Here is a 23,649-nt window from a genome sequence, read left to right as displayed (position 1 = left end):
CAAATATTTCATAAAGACTAAAAAGGCTGGTACTGCCTTGCTGAGCTGACACTAATTATTTCAGTATACGCGGAGCTTTGGGATTCATGTTAATTCTCAAGTCTGTCTTTAGTTCAGACTCATTCCACTGTGTAAACTCAGCAGAGCACAAATTATTTGACCATCCTTTCATAATCTGTCCCCACGCTCACTTGCCAATTATATAAACTGATCCAAATACCTGCTCTCAAAGGAATCCCATTTGGGAATCACAAACCAATTAAAAAAAAAGGGGGGGGGGGGGGTATATCTACTTTTCTGTAGCTCTTGTCTGGTAGTCCTCTTTCATGTTGACATTCATTTCTGGGTATCTTCTTCAGATAACATTGTTTTCATCTGTGTTCAGAAAAGAAAAGATATCTTTCTGGTGATAAAGCCCCTTTTAGATGAAAACCCTATAGGAAGTCGCATATTGCATCCCATAGGAAGAATGAGTTCAACAGTACCTATCAATATCCTGAATATCCCAAAAAAGTCTCCCACTGTTGTAGTGTGATGCTCTTTCTTTGTTCATTACACACTTAAGTGAATATTTTTAGAACAACATCTAAATATTGAACAGTACTGTAGTGATCTTGCAGCAGCTTAGTGACGATGCTTGGTGAAGGTGTATAAAACAGCATTCAAGCAAACACAAAACACCAGTCACCTTGGTGGCATGAATTAGCATGAGAGAGGATTTGAGAAATGCGGCTATGCACGTGACTGAAAAAGACTGCGTTTTGTCTCTTCTGTGAAATCTCTGCTCTGTTTGAACTGGCTCGTTTTTAAGGTTTGCAGTAAAAATAGATGCATTTTTGCACAAATGCTTCCAATAGTTGCAGCCAGTAGATGTTCGCACTCCACAGGTAACACCAATCAGGGCCACAATCAAGCTGTGAGAATGGCCTCCTTGCCGCGATGTCCACCTTTCAGCATCCAGAAGGTTCACACAGCTTGGGAACCACCGCTGAGATGCATATACTGTTTAGTTTTCAGGTGACTGCCTGCTTCATTCCACTTCCAGATCAAGAATTGAAATGTGCTAGTGGATGGATTTACATCAAACTATAAACTCCAAAGCAATGATTCTCACTGAACTCAGTGCCTACAAATAACTGCTTGCAAATGTGTGTGGGATGTTTTAGTTTGCACCTTTGGAGTAAAACTAAAAGTTTCTGTAGCTTAAAATTGTAAGAGCCTCCAAAACACTTTTGCTGTTTTTTCCTAGTGCTACGTGGTTTTCTTGGGTTTGGGGTGTAAGGGTACGCAGAGGGAAAGTGTCTGCTCTTTTAAGGGTACCTTAAAGGACTAATGATCTTTTCCAAGGCAGCAAAGGGATGAGGAGAAAGAGAGGCAGCGATGGGAGCCAAGTGCAGGTCCCCCGCCTGTGGTGCCGGCTACTGGAGTGAGTGGGGCCTAGCATCAGCTGCTGGAGCGAGCTGGGGCCTTCTGCCCCCGGCCCCTGGGGTGGGAGCGGTGTGTGCTCCCAAACGAGCTGCTGGGGGGGCTGGCATGACTGAGGGGAGCGTTGGCTCTGCACTGGTGGCCAGAATGGGGCCACAGGTCACAGCCAATGCACCTGGTGCCAGCTGCTGGGGACGCAGGTGGCCGTATCTCCCCCAACCCTGGTGTGTGTGTATTCTCTAGCAAATCCTAAGCTGGACCAGCCAGCGAGTAGCAGGGCCTTGGGTCCAGGCTGGGGCATTTGGTGGGCAAGGGGTCTGTGCTGTACGTCCGGTGGACGTGTGAATGGGGTGTGCGTGAGGGATGGGTGCGAGTGCTGGTGCTGTATGTGTGCAGCAAACTTCAGGCCAGACCTGCTGGCGAGGAGATCGTGAGGTGGGTAAGGGGACCGGGATCCAGGCAGGGCTGCTGGGCTGACAGAGGGGCTGTGCTGGTGCTTGAGGGATCTGTGAATCTGCTGGAGAAGCTGGAGAGTGCTGTGTGTGCCTTCACCAGTGAACTTCTGTCCCTACCAGCCAGAGAGCAGGAAGGAGTCTCGGCTGTCTGTGTTTTATGTGAGCCCTGTGTGTAAGTGCTCTCAAAGGCTGCCCTGGTCAAGTCCGTGGCCGGTCATGTCAGTGTCCTTTTTCTCTCTGTGTGTCTGTGTGCCTCTGGGATACGTGCTCAGCTTTGCTGCCGCCTTAATCTGTAAGGGGGAAAGTAGCAGCCACATCCCCCAGCGTGGGCAGAGACCCCAGGGCACCCGGCTGGGCCCCAGCGCCCGACAGGAACGGTGCTGGGCAGCAGTGGCTGGAGGAGGTGGCCGTGCTCTTACCACCTCACCTAATATGAGGCATTGAGTTTTGGATAGATTGTATTTTCTGAGCAAAAATTGCTGAAAATTTTAACATTCAGAGATTTGTATTCCCACTGGATCTTACCTCAAATCTAGAGAATTTTGCTTCCAATCTTTCTGATCTCTGAAAGTTTAAATATTTTCTTCTGGAAGTGCAGGTCATATGGGAACACGAACTTGCTTTCAACAAGCTTGTCTTTGTTATTTATCCTTTTCTTTGGACTTTTCTTAAGTAACTCCTGGAATCCTAGAAGGCCACAGAACATTTAAATACCAGGACTCGGTAACTTCTGAAGGGCCTACATTTCCAAATCTGCATTTTGTTGATTCTTTGTTCTGGAGAGCAAAATTCTACTAACGTCGTACTAGGCTCTTGAAGTCTAAAACATGGTTCCACCATTTCCATTTCTATGCTGCAGGATTTTTATGTGACCAACACCAAAGGTTGCCATGGGTAGAATCAGAAGGTTGAAAAAAATCATAAAGAATGACTCAAAAGCATTCCAAATAACGAAAATTTTTTACTGACTGAGATAGATTACACTTTCCAGGCTACAAAGAGAGATATGTATTCCGGATTTGTATTCAGAAGCCAGCTCTTATAAAAAGGTCATTTCTCATGAAGTACTAAGTTGAACTAATTCACCTTTGTAGCCATGGAGCTGACTCTCCCTCTGGTCATGATTTGTTTGGTTTGGCAGGATACATCTGCAGAACCACAGACCACAGGTTGTTGTAACCCTGTTAATGCCAAGGAGCAGGGTAACTTCATACTATAAAACCTGAACCCATTACATAGGCATTAAAGGAATTTTCTTCTTTTTTACTGTGTTCTGGTAGGTTGCATTTATTAGAAATTTGCAGAAGCGTCTTTACCCCAAAGTGCTGCTAAAGCTCCCTGCAGCTGGTGTAATGAAGACGATATATTCTGGGAGGCATCTTGATTTGAGAGTGACAGCTCCATATATCTGTGAAAATGAAGTGGCAGCAGAGTTGCCAGTAAAGCATACTGTGTCTTTGTGATGCAGAAATATATCATGTTAATAACAATAATTTTCACAGTTACATGTGACCATTTGCACACAGGGAAGCGCTGCTGTTGGGAGAGGTCCTAAGAAGCAAGGAAAAGACTGACTGGGTTTGTTTTATTGCTTCCTAAACAGCCAAAGGGAAGGAAGAGCATACCTGGGGAACTGGTGCAGCAGCAAAGCGACACCCTGCTCCCGTGGCGCCAGCATCAGAGCGCTAATGGCCTCCGTCGGCAAAAGCGAGATTGGGTCATCCCACCGATCAACGTGCCAGAAAATTCAAGAGGCCCCTTTCCGCAGCAGCTGGTTCGGGTAAGGCAAAATAAGAAATAGAGATAATGGTAATTTTGCAGTGGGTCTAGTGAAGTCATAGGTGCAGTCCAAGGTCGTGGCATGGGAAGGCTGGTTTGAAGTAGGGGCTCTCTGTTCTTCCTTCCTTGTGCAGGAAAAGTTGCCTTTTACACGCTGCTGAAGCACTGCTTTTCTGAAGTGAATTGTCCCAGTTTTCCCTCCCCCAGCTGAACAGCAGCCTAATCGCCTCCTTCCAGCCAGTCCCCCAGGAGACGCTGGCATTGATGCCAAGATGGCACTTTGCCCACGCTCTCATCCAGAAAACGGCTGCAGGTGTAAAGCTGGGCTTGGTGACACCCAGCACTGAGGGGGTGCTGCATCCTTCCTTTCCTGCACCGAGTCGCAGTGCAGATGCGTGGCGGGGCTCGATGAGGTTGGCTGCCTGCCGCCGCAGATGGATCCCTCATCCTCTGCATGTTGCTGGTTTCTTTCTCTACAAGGATGATCACTGAGATCAAGTTTGCCCATGTGGTTTTCTGTGATGGTTTATTGGATGACAGGAAAAGAAAAAGAAGGGGAAAGAAGCCTTGACAGACATATTTGGTTGATATATTATTGCTATTGATAAGTGTTAGCAAAATACAATTACACATTGCTATTCCTCTTACGGGCGCTGGTTGTATTTTTTGGAGCAGTAGAAAGATTGACTGTAAGAAAAGAATTCTCTGGCAGGCTTTTTCAGCTCTTCCCTTTGAAGAAAATGGTGACAATTATAAAATTTCAGAAATTATTTTGAGCAACAGTGGTGCGCAATTGGCATCCCTTTTCAGGAAGTTCACCTAGTCATCTTGAAACAGTGCCTGGATTCAAATGAGTTGTTATCATTATCCTTTTCACACGAATTAGCTCAAACTCTTCTGCGCAACTAATGTCTGGGAGCACACAAGGAGCTGGCTGAGTCCTTTAGAAGTCCAGGTGAACTTTGCAGTGACTCTTGTAATGACTGAAGGTACAGGTGCTCAATTCACTGAGTATTAGGTACACTTGAATTGTTGGTGACATTTCTTTATGTAATTAGGGAGATGTTACAAGGAATAATAATATTTTTTTTAAAAAAAGTACCAGGTGGCAAATGTTTTTGTGTTTGTCCTAAAAAAAGGAGCCTGCCAAGGAGTCACTGTATGTTCTTCAGTGCTGGGTAAGGAGTGACCTGTTAATGTTTTGTCCTAGCAAGTTGAAGAAATGTCTGAAGAGAAAAATTACTGAATGTGTCAAAATACTTCCATAAATCAGATTAATAATTTAGATGGATTCCTGAATTCCTGTGAAAGATAAGTGGGCTACTTGCAAAATGAACTTATGCCCTGCCCCACTCCCTGTTGATTTCTTTTGGGTTTGACTAGACAGCAAGGACAACTTGGCACCACTGTGCCATGGCAAATTTATTGATTTATAAGGACTGAAATCTCTGTGGCAGTTTTTATTCTTACAGTCTGGAGATAAAACAGGAGGCCTCGGGAATACAATACACCAGTATTAATGGAAGTGGCAAATGTTAAATTTTATATAGGTACAGGAGAATTTATATTCATCACTTATACTACTGGTAACCTTGGAAAGGTAACCTTGGAAAGACAACCTCTCTGTTGGAAACACAGGGCTCCCAGATTGTCACAAAAATACGTCCCATTGTGGTTTTTAAATACAGATGCTAGAGAAAATACTGAAAAAAAATGAGGTAGGAAAGTGAGAAATGATTTATAAAGTGCTGCTTTCCTTTCCTCCGGACATGCAGAAAGTATTGTAATGACAGGGAAGAACATAGCTTTGTATAAATGGTGTAACTTGATTAAGCATGAGAACCCCTGATGTTTCGGGCTTGGGTCGAGTTTCTGCTCATCTGCAGCAACTGGCCTACTTGCTGGCCCCTGAATATGAAGCTTGGGTGATTCCTAGCAGGAGTTACAGCTTTCTCTGTTAGGCTTTGCTCTTTAATTATCCAGAACAGGACAAACTGACGTCTTCAAAGACCAGCACTATCTGGTTATTTCCATCCAGATAATCTTCAGATTGCCCTGGAGCATTCTGCTGTCTCCTAGATCTAGGTAACAGTTTTGATCTGATTTCCCATGCTTTTGCTCACTGGGCGCTGAATATTTTTGTGTCCATCTGCTCACAAACTGGAGCTAGAAGTGCACATGTGAAGTTACAGCACAAATCTCATTTGTATGGAAAGAAGTCTGTCACAGTTTTCTCTGCTGGTTTTTATAAAGTGTTCAAACTTAATGCCAGTTCCTGGGCACTGGACTTTTTGTGCTCCAGAGAGCCTTGCTTGTATTTCCATTTTATAGGTATAACTAATGGAAACCAGTCCCTCCATTATCATATCTTTGGTTCTGGTTACATGGAAGGAAAGGAAAGGATGGCATGAAAAATCTGAATACTAAAAAAAAAAAAAAAAAGTCCCTACCAGAAGTACATTTTCATTGTACCACTTGCTGGTTGTGTTTTTATAGGTCAGACTAATTTGAAATGCATAGGCAAATCTTTTCGGTTCCCTCCTACTCCTGCTTCCTATTGTGAAGGTAAAAATTCCATTTTATGGAAGTTGATTAGTTACTTGTCAGTATTTTTAGCAAGGCTGTGCCTGAATGAAGTTTAAATTATAGCAAAGGTGAACGTAGCTTGATGGGAGTCACACACCTCGAAATGCAGCCCTATCTGGTTCAGCTGGGATCAACTGTAATTCTGTGCTCATTAAAGCATTTCATTCTGATAAAATACATTAAATGAAAAACTTTTAAAAAAATGTAAAAAGAAAGAAGTCACAACATTATTCCTGCCAAAAAAACCCTCTGTTAATTACAGGGTTTTTTCTTTCAAAGGAACATCCGTGTCTGTTCATATGCATCAACCACACTAACTAGGAAATGTGTTTAAGAAAAACAGTATGTAAAAAAAAAAATAGGAATTTCTGATGAGTTTCAGCTGCTGAAAAATATCTGCCTCTAAATACAAATAATGGACCAGTTCTTCCGAGGTTGTAAATAAACATCTTATGTATAAGGTATATTTTTTTTTTATTGGTATCAGTGTTTTGCAAATTTTGGTTTTCTCTTCAAGCTGAAGAAAGTTATTAAATTTTATCGGTATATGCATATTTATTTTGCAAACATTTATGAAATTCTTGGTTTTAATTTCCTTGTGCTTCATTTCCACCTTTGTATTAGGAATAATATTTTACACGCTGTGAAATATTTTACTGTAGTGAGGATAATTTCATCACTAATTGTCAGGTACTCTCATTATTATAACTATGAGGTCCATAAAAATGCCTATTAAAAATACAAAAACAATATGAAATCCCTATCCTTCCCCAAGCAAATGACTCATGCAGGCACACTGATCAACTAAGATAGCATATTAAATAGTTGCTTCTTTGCTGAGTACCCTCTATTTTCTGATTCATGCTTTTTAGCTACATGTGTAGCTAATTCTTAATTATCTATTATCTAATTATCAGCTAATCCTGTATTTCATCCTTTTTTTTAACTTCTAAAAGTTTCCTCAGTTTTGGGTCCACATGCAAGTCTCTAGCTTCTTCTGATGGAAATATTCTGGTAGTTTTAGAGGCTGAAGTCTTGGCCAATCTCACGGGGCTGTATGAAAAACATTCATTTAAAAGACAGAGGAGCAGCTTTTAGTCATGGCACGCTTAGATAACAGGCTCCTGCATCAACCACTGCAATTGTATTCACCCTTAGGAAAGCTCCAAGCTTCCAGCTTCATCTCTAGGGTCTTTCTAGAGCTGTTATGAGCTGCCTGTCTCCACCTTGATCTGCAGTGACCCTAATTTTCCCAACTTGCCTGTGTCAAATCTGGAACTGAAACAGGTGAATTTTGCCTGTGAGATCTCTTACAATAAACAACTTGTTTGTTCTCATTACGCTGGCAAGAAAATCCATTGCGGATGACCAAAACGGAATCTCAGTGCCCTTACAAACTGCCTTGATTGCGTGCTACAGGCACAGCATGCTCCCTCATATCTGAACGCTGGTAATCTCAGACACAAGGATACTATAAATAATCTAATGTGTATAACAGGGAATAAGAGGGAAGGATGAATTTTATGTAAATTTAATCAGAAAGTCCTGAAGTGGTTTGGAAAGTTGGCGGAATATAATATACCTGAAGACTCTTGCGTTGCTTCTTAGCAGAGGTGCCATTGATTGGTTGGGTTTCGTGCAGCATGATGCATGTTAATGGAGCAGAGAGCTCTTTTCAGCATGCTGGAGAACCCCAATGTTTTTGTGGATGGGTTTAGTACATGTTAAACTATATGGTGAAATCAGATATTTAATATGAAGAGTTGATAAGAGAGTCTTGCCCTCCGCAGGCTATTTGGGTGCTGTAGCCTGTCCTAGTTCAGGAAATAGACGTAGTGAGACAGTTCTCCAAAAGTCCAAAATCCCAGTGCTGGACGTGCCTGTAAGGTATACTGTGAAAATCCCCGCTGTCATGGACTGTCAGCCCTCAATACTGCCATTTCCCTTGCTCATCACAGGTATTTCAGCATGCACCTTTGCACTGTTTTTAAATAGTTTTATTGTAGGAAATCCCTCATGCCTGCTGTATCAATGACGTTGCTTGCTGCTGTGAAATTGGCAGTTCAGAATCCATTAACTTCCAGCTGCAAGACAGATGGCATCTGTCTGTGGTGAGAGAAGGTTTGTTGAGAAAAGGCCTCACAAATGCTTCCCCAAGGATGTCAGACCTCACTTCTCCTGCGAGAGACATGGACAGCCTTGATTACACATAGGCCTAGTTCTCCCTTGTTCTTTGTGGGAACAGGTGTTTCTTTTGCCTTATTAGCCACAAACAACAAAAAAGTGATGATTCTGGCTCTCAGTCCATCTCATCTTTGGTACCCCTGTGAGCATTATCGGCTGAAATTTGGAAATTAGGCGTTTTGGTCTCTGTCGTGGCAGCCAGAGAGAGATAAAAAGGAGCAAGCCAAGAAGGTGGAGAGGAGATGGGCCATCGTGCACACGGTGTTGCTCTGTAGAGCCACAGATTTCTTTGAAAGATGGATGAAGGATGGTGGATTGCAACAGCCCTTGGCTGTGATTTCATGACACAAACCAGCTCGAAACCAAACGGAGAAAGATTAGCAGAAAGATGTTTTATTAAGCACAGTCCGGTGTTGCTGTGTTCTCAGCTCTGGTATGAACTTGTCCTTTTTGAGCATGCATCCAAAGCAGGATTCTGCACACTTTGGATGAAAGGAGAAAGGAAAATGTTCTCTTGACACCTTCATTTGAAATTTTGTATAAACAGGCAGTTTAAAGCAGGTTCCTAAATACATACCACACTGTATATATTCTTCAAACTACATTCCTTTGTTTGTATTCTTCCTGGCATGTGAAGACTGGATGTCACCCTTAACTCTCCCATCATTTCACAGAAATAGCAAGCCAGATCCTGATGTGAATTCAGGCATCTCTGCCAAAGCTGGTGGGGCTACACCAGCGTATTCCATTTGGGAATCTAGGTCGAAGAAAGCAGATGCCCAGTGCTTTATGGGCATTACATGCATGCGCACACACAGCATTATGGATTGAAAACTGCAGCTACAGCATAAATGCTCCATTTGAAATTCTCTTACAACAGCATTCAAGCCTATACTGTAATTATACATATTGTATTTCCTTGTATTCAGACCCATAGGGAATTTATATTGTCCTTGCTAAAGCCAGAGGGACTGAAGGAAAGCAGTCATTTAATGATTCAGCTGTCTTGGGCTCTATGATTTAATCAATCATATGAAAGAAATTTTTAGATTCTTTGTGTTTAGAGTTCTCTTGTCTGAGCAGAAAATGTTCCCTTTTTGAATTGCTTTAATAGCTGTATTTATGCAGCTGAAAGTTCCTTAAGAAATGAAAGTAAAATCAAATTGCTGAGAATGCCCAGATAATTTATCGCAGAATATTCAATTAGAATATATTAATATTTTAGATTTCCATCATTAATTTAATATTCAGAGATTTAATTTAGTCGTTGAATTGCTGTAGTGCCATGCGTGGGTAGATTGTTAGGCTGAGTGCTTAAAACACCTGCCACAAATGGGTGAATCTCACTTTGATTCCCAAGAGCACGAATGCCTTTCTACTGACATAAGTCTTGCAGTAAAAACTCAGACAGTAAATCTTGCCTGTGCTCTGCATTTTTCCATTATTGCAGAATGGAATAATACAATCCTCTAGCAGAAAGAAATGCAAGAGCCTTATTTATTTATGCATTCAGATCCAGACTGAGGGGGAATTCGGTGCCTTGTGGTTCTGAATATGTTGGTATGTTACTGAAGAATTTTATTTTGCCAGCCCAGCCTTGTTACTTACTCAAGGAGAACTGTTGAAAATGAGGTTGGGGTTTTAAGGTGATTGACACTTTGCAGACAAATATCAAGGAACTCCCATTGCCCAATTCAGCTAAAAATACTTCCCTTGAGATCTTAATATGTTCCAAAATGCTTTGGGAATAGTAATGTAAGCGGGAAAAAGACCCACTAAATCATAAAATAACACTAAATCCTAAAATGCCATGCAATTTGGAAGTGATTTTGATGAAATATGGTCCCAATGGCTTAAAAAAAAAAAAAGTACAGATTTTTAATTCCCACACAGCACAAAACCTGAGGTTCTCTAACACCATTGGCAGCAATGAGAGTCTGCTCCCTTTCAGATTAGGAAGCATCAGCATAAAATTTCAAAAGCATCAAAATTCATTGATAAGATTTAAATGAAATCCTAGGATGATACGTTTTTGGTTGATTGGTCAGGTGCCATTGTTACAGGAGCAGTGGTTGTGTTTGGTACGTCGTGTCTTAAAACTTATAGCCATGTATATGTATGATCACCTAATGGTACAGATCCTGGTCAGACTCGTGCTTACATACATTCCTAAAAAGCAAAGGCAACATGTAACTACTAATATTGCAAGCGTGAAAACAGAGATATTACAAAGAGTGAAGGACAGTGAAAATTTGGGGTACAGTCAGTGAAACAGAAAGGGTAGCCAGGTAACAGACCTTTGGTCTGACATCACATATGATGTTTTAACCTGTTTTGCAGTCATTCAGAATCTCCAGGATACAGCAGAGAGGGATACACTAATAGCTATTTGTGACCATAACACCAACTGCTACTTTAAAAAAAATAAAACAAAAACTGCAATTTAGATCTATACAGTCTTTGCTTTTCCATACAGGGCTGATCTTTTCAACCTGTTTGCATAAGTGAGGGCAGCCTATGTCTCACAAATAAAAAATCAAGTCTGAAAGGGAGAGAGACTCTGCCCAAGATCACAGAGGTATTGTCACAACCATGAGCAATGTTCTCCAGGTATCAGCATCTGGTCCTGTCCTTGGGTTATTAGAAAAATCTCATAATGGATTCAGGTTTTATTGAGTATTCAGAAATCTTTTCTTGATGGTTATATTCAGTCACTGTATTTCATGTCTGAGTTCAGCTGCAAGGTCTGCACATCTGGTCTGCTAATGTACAGGGATGCAAAGGTGCTTGTCCGCCGCCATGCAGGGACTAAGCAGCAGCTCCCTTTCCCTGCTTGCTCTCAGTTGATTACACAACCCCCATCTAGCCATTACCTTTTAGCTCCTGCTCTGAGTTCACCTAGAGAACAGAAAAAGTAGGAAGCACAGAAGGGTAAGTACCCCTCGCCTTGAACTGTCGTACCAGCCATACTGCAAAATAGTTCATCAATCACTCCAAAGAGTATTTAGCTGTAATACCCCATTGCACATATTGCAGCATATCATTACATCCCCATCCTCTACAGAAAGTGAGATAACTGTAATAGCCGCTCAGTATGGCTGTCATTATGTGTAGAGGCAAAGGCAGGAAGGCATAGTCAGAGCTAATGTACACAGCTCACGAAAGCTATTGAAAATCTGTAAAGACAGAGGGTACACAAAAACAGTGGGTTAATTTGCTAAGAAGATGATTTGGGCTTGCTTACGCCTTTTCCAAAGAATAATAATAATAAAACTAAGACACAGACAAAGTACTTGCAATCTGCCTCTCTGCTTCAATAGTTCATTATTTAACACTCATCACCCACATTACTAATAGGTTACTGTGGGACGAGGCTTCCTTGATGGAGTCCCAAAGACGTAGTGGGGGCCGTGTGGGTGTGAGTTTGGATTTGCAAAATGATGGTGCAGATATAACCTCGACAGATAAGCTGATGCTGAAATGCACTGTTTTAAGCTGGAATAAGATATGAAGGAAAAAAAAATCCACACTTTTTCTTTCCTTACTATTGCATATGTTCTCACTAGTCTGCACCGCTGAAGAATTAAATTCAGCACCCTGGAATTTAAGATGCCAGCTTTTAAGATTTTAGAGAATTTACTCTTGGGCTAATTTTAAGCTTTCACTGCTGCAGTTAATTGTTTTATTTATAACAGCTGAGATTTTCAGAGATAAAGGTGTCACCGGCTAAATCCTTTCTCAGCTATGTCTAATGCAGGCTGATGAGAGGTGTAAGCCATGACTAGATTGGGGAGCAGCAAAGAGTGGATGTGCCGCAGTTTACCACGGTTTTGTTAAAGGCTTCATCTCTTTGCTATTTCTGTTTTCCATTGCTCTTACCATATTTTTAATAATGACCATATTTTTAATAAGATTCATATTTGCTGCTAATTTTCTTAATTTAAAGGACATTTTCCTCCTAGCCAAACAGTTAGACAACTGAAAAACAAACAAACAAAACCTTGGATTATATTAAGGGAAACATTTTGCCCAAGGCAGTTTGGGTATATGCAGATGGTACTGAACATTTTGGCCAATGTTCAGCAGAGATTTTAAGTACGTGCCTAAATTTGAGCCTTTACATAGTTCCAATGTCTCTTCTGAGTCTATTTAGTGACTGAAAGCTGAGGACACGAGTAGTGCCTTACTGGATCAAGACCAAGCATTCAGTGTTATGCAGCACCAACCTCTTTGGCCATGCCTATAGTTTTCCTGACAATCCCTGTGTTATTTACATTTCTGTGCACGGACTGCAGGCATACAGAGGCCATGCTTCCAGATGTACTCACCCGTCCAAGCCTCGCATATGCTGTGCAAGTGTATTCCTTTCTGTCTAGCAGACACCAAGCCAGGAGCCTGCCCTGAAAAGCTAGCCAGCAGGCCTCGATTTCATACTTTGGGGAACTTGGTTTCATATTTTTGGTACTAGTTAAAGAGAGATGAATTTCTCTTCACCCCACGAAACACAAGAAAGTTTTGCATCCTCTGAAAGCCCCTGCAGTTGCTTTTCAGATTGAGTTCAGCCTTGCAGAGGGCAAGGATTGGCTGCAGGTGCAACAGATTTAGTCCTCCTCTCAGGGGAGGAATGAGGTGTTCTTGACTACGGCTGACCTAAACTGTGGGTATTCTGCAGAAAAAGCCTCTAGGAAGAACAGGGACTGTTGGTCCTTCATTAAGGATGAGGGAGAGATGCTGGCAAAGGGCTTCAAGGTGAGTGAATGTGCAGAGTGTGGTGCAGGGTTCAGCTACAAGAGGCTGGAGGGGAGAGCAAAGTTGCTCTGGCCAAAACTTAAATGTCTCGTGTGAAAGAGAGCAAGCTAGCTAATGAGCGTGTAGAAACTGATAACAAGGCTTTGGTGTTATTTAATATTGATGGGGGGCTGCTGAGCATGGACCTAACCTTGCACACCCCTGGTGCCACCGCACCAGCGACTGACCACATCTTGGGTATGAGATGGTGGGAGCCCTGTGTGGGACGGGGCTGTGCTTCGGTGCAGGCTGTGATTCCAGTGAGAGGATGCTTTAGAGTGCTCTTCCATAAACGTGTGTAAAGGGTCTTCTCCCAGCTTCAGCTCTATGCATGATTTTGGGGATATATATTTTGAGTTAGATATATAACATCTAGAAGTAAAAAGGAAAGTCATGCAGCATGTTCAGTCTTGCCATAACAAACCACCAGGGTATGGCCACCCCATGCAAAGCTTCACCTGAGCATTTCTGCTTTGGGCATTGGGTTTTGGAGTCCAGCACCAAGCCTCTATGACTCAAGTTATAAACCCACAAAACTGAAAGTTTATACTGGAAACATCATTAACAGAGCTTTAAATGCTGTAGTGCTGGCAGGCATCACAGGGACAGTTCACCTTCCGGACATCTTTTTTCACTTGCGGTCTCCGCTCATTTTAATCAAAATATTAAACGACTTGAGGAGGTGTTTGCACCTGTACTTGGTTTTACAGCCCTGCTGGGCTGTTTTGCAGTTGACTTACTTGATTTGTGCTTCGAGGCTTCGTGAGCTGTAACATTTACTTAAGCAAAGTAGCTAATTTTATTGTCATGAAAAGTGGGGTGGTTTAAGGCAGAAGAAATGCTGGGCAGGCTTGTTGTTTCTGTCTGTGAAACGAAAGGCATAGGTGACACTGTGAGAAGGCTGGATATGGGGCCAGTACTTTCCCTGTTGGAGTAATTGGCCACACGTGGTCCTCCAACCCCTCTGCTATGGGAAGCGGTAAAGCTGCGGCTTGCCGTGTGCCCCGCTCAAAGAATTCAGGGAAAATGGCCGATCTGCTGTATTTCCAAGCCACTGTTGAAATTGTGGCAGGTAAAAGGCAGTGTTTCTGCACACACTGTAAGCTATTTGGAGTTATTTCAGAAGTAACAGCGCTGGAAGGAAGCGTATTAGGAGAGAGGGGGAAAGAAATTAAGATTAAGGATCCTAACTAAAAAGTGTTGCTGGTTATTCCGCAGCTCTCTCAATGGATTTCAACGAGTTGGAAAGCAAAAATAAATGTTTGGCCATCTTAACGTTTTCAGTGGTGTGGTTTGTAGTGAAATGATGACACAATTTACTTACCAGTAAATGGCATTCAGCTGCATCTAACAAAAAGAAATTAGAGTAGCAACATCAGACATCATCAGAACATAAATCTTTAACAGAAGATTATAGCTGTTATTTATTATTTGAAAGCAAACAATTGAGAAGCAAGGTGGCAGTTTTCCTTCAGTGATGGGAAATGCATCCTCTATTGTCTCCATGAAAAAAAAAAAAAAAAGAAAGAATGCACCAAAGCTTTCGCATTCAGCTTGATGGCAAAAACACTATTCGTTAGCATCTGTTTTTGCAGGGAAACTCCTGTTAAGAGAAGAATTTAAATATTGGAGGAAGCATTCCCAACAACTGTCTAGGTTTACTGAGTATTTTTCAGACAGCGTTATGTTTATGGTACAGATTTTGTATGCTAAAGGAAAAGGCAATTCAAAATTTATGAAACAGCTGCTGTGCCTTTTGAGCACCTAAGGGACAGAGTGACATAACATATGTATTTCTGAAGTCATTAAAAGACAAAAAAAACTTTCTATTATTCCTTTTGAACCATAACCCACAGTATCTGCAAGTATTAAAATGTTTTCTTATAATTTTTTAATTAGACATGAATACAAAATTTAACATTCAGGTATAACATGCTATTAGGAAATCAGCTCTTTTCTTCTTTCTGTATCCATCCAGTTGTTAAAATGTCCCCCTCCTTTTTTTTTTTTAACCTCTTGTTCCTAATGAGACTTCCTCCTTCTCCCCACGACTCTTTATGTAAGCAACCTTAGCTCTTGATTAATCAGTAATTAGGGAAGGAGTCATACTGATTTCAAGCCTCTAGTATCATACTCTCAAACTGAAACTCAAGACTAAAATCTAAAGGAAAGCTGTAGTGTCAATATTATGCTATGTCTGAGCATATGATGACAAAATCATATCAGAGTCAGACCGGGCAATATCTATTTATACAGGCGCAAACCTAAGCTGCTTAATATGAGGTGTAACATCATCATAATTCTCTCCCTTAGCTGCTTTCCACACACACTCCCCGTTATTGCCTATTTTTGTCATGATCAGCATTCAATATTACAGCTTAAAGTTTACTATGCCCTCTGTCATTGCAACTGACACGTACTGTTTCACTTCACTTTGTATTTGCGGAGCAGTTAGGGCCTAATTCAAAATTTAATGAGCCCTCATTAACCTCAGTGAGCTTTGGATCAATCCCTTGTAGTCTAATATTGTAATAATGCCAGGGTATTATGGAGTTAAAAGCTACCATACAGTGGTCTGAGGATAAAGTCACGGCAGGCGTGCGGCTTAATGGGGTATTAATTGGATAGAGGGTATTCATAAGTACAGAGCACTGAGTGTGTATATTGTTGAAAGAACAGAATAACTGCTGAGTGGTGTGATCTTGAAGTAAGGAAAGCCTGAGTTTCCCTTTCCATCGGTCTTTACTATAATTGTGCATCGGGCATTTAAGGAGTTAATCCAGGTTGGGGAGAGTTTTCTGCCCGGGTTAATGGATGTTGTAATTGACAATTCATCTTCTCTGGTAATCCTGTTCTGAAGTTCTGCCCATGTTGGCTGCATCAGAACTGTTCCTCAAGAAGCAAAGTACTCTCACAAAGGTGGTAGTGTTGGAAAGGATTCATCAAAAGGAGCTGCTAATTACACACAACAGCTTTTTCATTTCCCTTTTTCTTCTCTGGGATAAGGTGCTTTCAACACATCATTTAAAATAATGCAAAATGTTGTGTTGTCTGAGCTCTTGAAGCCAGTACACCTGCTGTAAGCAAGGCAGGCTCTGCATTTCTATGCACTGCTCGGAATACTGCCTTCGGGCTGTGCTGATGGAAGCCCTGCACCAAGGTACGTCAAAGCAGTCCATATCAAATATTTTATTCTGCTTTCTGCTTTTTACTCTGTACGGATTTAAATATATATGTCTTGGAGATGCTATATTTATTAAGAGGCACAAATGGAAGGAAGCGGGGCCAGGCTGTTGAGAAGGTAGGAGAAGGTTGCCCATAGGGGGCCCATAAGTGGACCCACTCTCCGGACCCATTTTGCTGCAGCCTTCCCGTAGTTCTTCACACAAAATTGCACTTGCTTCTCCCATAGCTGCCCCAAAACCCTCACCCAGAGCAGGGCTCGTTCACCGAGCATCCAGCAGCCTCGAGCGGAGGCAGAGCTTGCCCCTGCCTGCAAAGGCAGCAGAGACACTGCCTGCCTGACTCCATCGCAGCGCTCACCTGCGCTGCCTAGACAGGCACACGAGCGCTGCAGTACCTTGTACCTTGCAGGGGATGGGAAGACAAATACGTTCCTGTGTTTCTTTGTGTCAGGAGCGCTGCGATGATGGAAGCTACATCTGTACCTCAGGCGGTCTGCGGGGGAGCGTCGGGCAAAGCACAGAATCAATCCTCGTTGATTTAGATTCCCTTATGGGCTGATGGGAATCGGATAGCTGGGTGCATTAGCAAATCCTGTCTTATGCCCAGATTCCTTTAATGTGCAGATCTCTGATGCTCAGGACCATTTTCCACTACTGTGCTCTGTCAGGTGATAAACCCTTAGGATAAAGAAAAACAGAAGGTAGCAATGGCGGTTCTTGTCTTTTTATACTGTTTTAGATCTTTAAAGGTAAAACCCCTTGAAAGAAAAAGCATAGCAGCTTGGAGTATCTGTGGAGCATTTCCAGCACCCTCCCAGTTCCTCCCAGTAACACGGGCTGATGCAGACCTCTGTGGACAGGGAAGATCCCCCTGTGGCTCATCAACTGTCCAAACCTACCTGGGCCTGGCAAAGGGAAAAAAAAAATGTAAAGCCAGGGAGGACAAGAAGGGCCAAACTTCCTGGCACAGGCGTGCAAAGCAGTGAGCGATGCAAGTGCTCAGCATCCCCACAGGTGGCTGAGCGTCCAGCACCATTTCCTCTGTCCCGGGGACACCAGGTCACAGCTTGGTTCTGGTCTCGGTCTGGTTCCAGCAGGTTTTGCTGTCCCAGCTTCGTGGCCAGGACACCAGGCTGCTGCTGCCTGCTGGTAGCCAATCTCATGTGCGCAGCAACTGAGGGGTTTTGTTAATTTTCACATCTTTCCATCAGGGTGGAGGACTGATTCCTTTCACTCATTTAGCCTAGACATTCTCTGCATGCCTTGCTTTTTTAAAGAGCTATTCCCTTCCTTCTGTGAAGCCACAGATGTAACAAGTCCTGTCTTTCCCCCATGCAGCCAAATGCTTTTCCCTTTGGGCTGGTGACAAGTAGCTTTTTCTCCATATAGCTAGGGGAAAAAAAAAAAAGAACAATCACATATGTAACCATTATAGAAATGTTTTTCTGGAAAATCCCAATGTATGCTAGCTCCAGAAGACATGTCCCAATTATATTTTATTTTTAAGCAAAAGGCTGTATAGTAGCAGTCTCTGGAATACATGTGCCAGTTTATGGTTCTCAGCACCAGTTCTTGCCTATCCCAATCCCATCTGTGAAACAGGCTTGAACATACATGCTAAGAAAGACTAGGAAATTCTGCTTGATTTGGTGCTGTCCTTTTATTCTTCAATTGGTTAAGCAGCTGCTAAAATGACCTTTCCCTCTGAGCTGTTCTGCAATGCTCTTTCTTCCCCTCCAGAACAATGCTGTAGCCTACATTCCTGCCTTCCTCTTCAATGTCTTCTGACATTCCTTGTGCCCTCCATGCACTTGTCTCCTGTTCCTCCATTTGGTGGTCTTATCTGCTTCTGTCTTCACACTTTAATTTTTGCTGTTGTGCAGTCCTGGGAACATTTCCCTGTGTGCATTCTCCATCTCAGATAACATCGATCCTGCTGCTCAGCCATTCAAAACCAGGAGTCAGTCATAGTCCCTGAGAGCTGTGAGGTCAGCCAAGTCTCTAGTTCTTGCACTTAAAGTCTCCATTCGTACTTCATTCCAAATCTTTCTTTACACGCATAAGTGTAAGAAATATTGAAAAATAATAGTAATAAAAAATGAGTGGACTTGCGATGTCTTTGGGAATTGAGCATGTAAATATAGTGCAGTCTATGATGAAACCTTGAGAATTCCCATTGTCATCGTTCCTTGAAATTAAGTACCAGTTAAATGTCCCAGTTACGATATTCTTGAGAGTTTGCTGTATTTTCTTACAGGACAGCACGGGTGGAAGCGTGGACATTTTGCAGCTGAGGATATTGCTTTAAGGATTGAATCAAAGTGTGGGAGATTTCATTAATCTTTTTCATTCAGCCCTTCTGGTTGAGTTCTTTTTTTTTTTAATTTATAATTATATATCTATGTGATTGAGAAAGTTGTTTATTCATTCAAATTGATGATGAATGATCAAGAAGAAAGTATGGACAGGATGCTTTTAGAGCCTTTCAGCCCTGTAGTTGTAGCCACTTAAGCTGATAGCTTGCATTGGAAAATGGAATGTGAATCAGAGAAAACATGGGAAATAATAGGAGGAAAATGCAGAAGCCATTTCTGATGAGTTATATTAAACCCAAAGATCTTCCACTTCATAGAGAAATTATTTAAGTTTCATGCAGCTTTTGAGATTATGACAAGCTGAACAACTTGTTCTGGCTTGGTGCTCAAGCGCCATATGGTACTACTTCAGCAATTTGATGTGATATTATGAATAAGAGTGTATGAGTAGTGAAATGTTTTGGGTTTTTGTATCATATTGGCCTTCTGCAGTAGACATTAAAAACGAATTCTGTTCAGAGTAAGAGAAGGGGAGAAGGAAAAAAAGACCTGCAGGTTTCAATAGCATAATTGCAGCAAGCAAAGGCAGAATGAATTTGTGGTGATTAGGAAACCAGTTGCTAACAGAATCCTTTGGACAGGTGGGAAATATCCATATTCTGCTTTCCTTTTAGGTGTTCTCTGCTATAATGCTAATGTTGTCTTCGAGGATCTTCGAGGAAAACTCCTTGTGTGCTGGTTTCTGTGTTCGAGTCTAGGGATTTGCAAATAATAATTGCTATGAAAGTGGAAATTAACTCTCTGTAAAAATAAAATTGAGATAATCATGTAATCTCAGACAAGTATTTGAAAATGATGGTCAAGACAAGATAAAATCCTGATTTGCTTGTTTGAAGAAGGGTCATCGCTATTCCTTATGCTACTTCTTGACTAGTGATAGGAAGTTCTTCCCTTATGTCGTGTTGCAAAATCAGTTCTTGGGGAGCAGAAAGTGAATGTGACTGCTGAATTTTCGAAGTAAGCTATCTTGTATTTATTAATTCTCTTGACATATGTAGTACGCATGTATGGTACAGTTTATATATTCATTCCTCGTGTGGTTTAGGTAGTGCCATAAATTGGACTTGCAAGTACCTATATAGTGCACAATTGATGAGGCTTTGCTAATATTCTGCATTCTTGTAGCATCTTGTTGTTGAGATTTCAGAGAAACTGTAAAACCTGCAAGAGGGGCTGTTAATAGATGGAACCCTAGTTTTCTATTTGCAATTCATGGTCACTTTCCATTATATATAACCCTTTCACAAGGCAATTCTGAAGGACTCTACAGCAAATAAGTATACCAATTCAACCTATAGGTAAATTGAGGTTCAGATGAATTAATGGACTTACCAAGGTCCCAGGTACTAGCAGCTGGCCTAGGAGAAGATGGAAAGTCGGGTATAATTTGCAGTTAGTGATCCATACGAGTGTTTTAACAGCACGTATTGAACTCTGTACGCATAACAAAAGCCATTTCTGAATATCTGTTATAAACCAGGATGGTTTTGATGCGATTGTTTGTGTAAGCTATGCGTCTGATAGTGGTGGTAGCAAGACATGGTGAATGGAGAGGACCGTGTCAGGACATGGTTCTGCCTTGGGATGTATTAGTGCCAGCCCTAGTGAGCCCAGAGGGGATGAGACAGGACTGGGCTGCCAGTACAGGTCTGCTGGGAGGAATCCCTGGGAGGTGGAGGAGCTGTCTGAGGATCCACAACTTCATTCTTTCAGCAGGTCAAGACCTTCCAGCTGCAGGAGAGAGATCAAAGCTAGGGCTTTGACCTGACAGCTTGTGGGATATCAATACTGAGTAATTTTATCTTCTGTTTTCAAATGTCCTTTCAAATGGACAATAACAACAAAACCATGACATACACAGAAAAACAACAAGGGTTTCCAGCCTGTCCGCAGCAGAGACCCTTGAGGCGAGGTTGTGTGTCAGCCCTGGTCAGGTACCGCTAAAAGCAGATGAGCCCGGGGCTATTGCTGTTGCTTTTGAAGTGCTTGCTCTGAAGCAATAGAAAGGTCTCCTGACCCCTGGGGTGTAAAGGAGCATTTATCACATACTCACCAAGACCTTGATCTCTGTGTCAGTTGTGAAGGAAGGAAGAAGGTCTGTTCTGTGGGCAGCAGGACCGATGCTCCTCCCTGGCAACAAAGGCTTTGACAAGTGCACCCCTGTTAAATGATGGAGTTGGGCCACCCTTAACCCAGACAAGCAAGAGCAATCTCCTGTGTATTACTGCCCTCACAGATTCCTCAAAATAATTGTTCTTTGCAAGGTTTAGTTTCCTCACTATGCAGTTGACAACTAATATAGTCATTTTATATTTTTTTTCTTTGGAGGGAGAGGGAGTTTAAAAAAAAAAAAAAAAGCTGAGAGCAAATTTTCAAATCTCGGCATGCAAGCTCTTGTGGAAACTTGTGTGTGAAGCTTTGCACAAAACCTACAGAATGGGTAGGGAAACGTGGTCAGTGAAAACACAAGTGACTGGTTAGATTGCAGAACTGATCACTTGAGTGTTTAATGGGATGATGGAATAAGCAGTTGTACTAAATGTGTGCCTTGAAAATTTGGCCCTAAGTTTCTTAGTGTGCATTACAGCTGGAGTAGGAGAGTTTTAATGGACAAATGCTGCTTTGAACACAAACTGTTCATGTGGATAAGTGTCTATTTTTAAAGAAAAATAATAATTTTCAGGCAGTAATTTCTGGGTTTGTCATGTCTGGATGTTTCCCTGAATTTGTTTTTCAACTGGCTTTTGGTTCAGAATAGAGTTTTAGTTTATAATGTGCATAGTGCCTCCACGCCACAGAGCTGACTGGCTTTCACTGGCTGTTTTGCATTGGTTTTTTCCTCTGAGGTTTCCTTTCTTCTTGTCTTAATATATTCCCAGTTGGAATTGAGTTTCTGGAAAAAAAAAAAAAATCTGCATTGCTGCAGTGATTTTTAGCAGTTGTATCCTTTTATGCATCGTTCTCACACAGTGTGAACATTTTAACCTTTTCTTAATTATTAGCATTTCCATTCCCGCTGTTCATTAATCTACGCTGGGCAAGGACCATGATGTGTCACCCAGGGATGCTGCAGCAGCAGCCGCTCAGCTCTTGCTCTGTGGAAGTCTCCACCTACAGAGATTTTCGTGGGGCATCTCCTGTTTCCCTTTTGAAGTCTGAACTTAAAACTGATTTATTTATTTTGTAATGGATAGGTTGGCTTGCCGTCCTGGTGAGTTATCTCCTTTTCTTAAGCTCTTTGAAGCACTAGATATGCTAAAATGTTGTATAAATCCAAGTAGCTCTTACTGCTCTTGAGTAGTAAACGGTGCGTAGCGTATTCATAATACAAGTACACAAAACCAATTGCAGCTGAATTATGGCTGACATCTGGTAAAATGAGGAATTGACAGAAATTAAGCAGTAAATTTTCTAACAAGTTTGAGGTCCAGCCTCTCTTCCTATGGCTCCAGTTCTTGCTTGCAAATTGAATTGTGGGTGAATCTATAGCTTTAGCTACCTGACTTTTGTTTTCAGATATTAAGTAGTACATGGTTTCAGACTTCAATTCACAATTGAATTGCAGACACAAATGCTGTCGATGCTGAGAGAGGCTAAATGGCTTGGAAAAAGTCAGAAGGGAAATCCAGGGTGTATTTGAGAACTGAACCAAATCTCCCAAATCCCCTAGTGTAATCCCCCACTGCCTTACCTGTTTTGTGTTTGCTCTGGAGCTGTTAAGGTATTGATGGTGGTAACTTTTAAGCAGAGCTTATAGGAAATACTCATCAAATCTAGTTTTAAAAATAAAATTAAACCAAATTGAAACTTAGTTTGTGTTTCACATTCACATTATCATTGTTACTGATGTATTTTTCATAATGAACAAAGGTCTGAGTGTTCAAAATCTGACAGTATTTTGGCTGAAATTATTAAGATTCTATTTTTTACACGGGTTTTGTTCCGTTTTGCATTGCTTTTCTGCAGATAAAGGTAAAGCCCAGTTTCTCAAGATCTGTTCTTTAGAACACAGTTGTGTTGTGCTCCTGAAATATTAACTGGTAACTCTCGAATTCATTCAACCTGAGCTTTCTGAACTATGTATAGTGAAAATGCAACCACTTTCTTCTTGGTGAGAGCATAGTACTTAAAAATGTTCAGAAGTCCAGGGCTGGACTAACAGTGCTGCTTTTGATGTTTACGATAAAGCTTTAATAGCACTTTTGAAATCCTCATATGCAAAACAGTAGCTCTAAACTAAACAGGAATATCATCGCATAAAAACAAGGCAACCTGCAGTATGATTGAGAGAGTAATTTTTCCTTGTTCTGCCCAGCATGGTTACAGCTTTCATACTTCACTTTTAACACTTTACTGCTTGCATCAAAGCAAGAAGCATGTATTCCCTGCCACCGCACAACGATTTCCGTACCGTCTCATAACTTTGTCCCGCTCCCTCCTGCACGGAAACGCTGAAAGCTCTACTTGAATCCAAACACACTCTTTAATTTCCTTAAGATTTATCTGCAGCCAAGGCGTATTTGAACAGCTTGCCGCGTTCACGGCTTCGCTATGTTTTGAACATGTTGCCGTGTTTGGATGGCAGGAGGTTAGGAGAAGATAGCACCACTCGGATGCGTGCTGTCGTCGGAGAGGTGCTGTTTGACCTTTAACTCCTTGTTTTCGTGCCTGATGTGCGGTGCTGTTGTGCATATGTAATGATATCAGCTGTGTGCTGGTAAAGCAAAAGGATTTTAAAAATTCTTAGTAGCTGGGAAACAGAGAGGAAAAATGTGGATGCTGGGAAAACATTGGTTTTCTTCAGTGGCTGCTTCGACTGCACCTGCCAGCGGGTGCTAACAGGGCTTTGTTCACTTGATTGAACATTACTCA

At 41.8% G+C, this 23,649-nt stretch overlaps 1 protein-coding gene across 4 annotated transcripts in view; it reads left to right on the top strand.

Annotated features, from left to right (window-relative positions):
* Nucleotides 1-23,649, top strand: part of CDH4 (cadherin 4) — a 660,054-nt gene that overhangs the window by 495,929 nt on the left and 140,476 nt on the right. For 3 of the 4 annotated variants that reach the window (XM_083801443.1, XM_083801444.1, XM_083801442.1), the window contains one exon: nt 3,484-3,660. In XM_083801443.1, coding sequence (XP_083657569.1) covers nt 3,484-3,660 — 177 coding nt within the window. Of the gene's footprint in view, nt 1-3,483; nt 3,661-3,853; nt 13,179-23,649 lie in introns of those variants that run through there. The other variant, XM_083801445.1, reaches the window with a different exon arrangement.

The sequence above is a fragment of the Anser anser genome (genome assembly GCF_964211835.1).
Source record: "Anser anser genome assembly, chromosome: 16".
Lineage (NCBI taxonomy): Eukaryota > Metazoa > Chordata > Aves > Anseriformes > Anatidae > Anser > Anser anser.
This window is presented reverse-complemented; position numbering and strand designations above follow the sequence as displayed.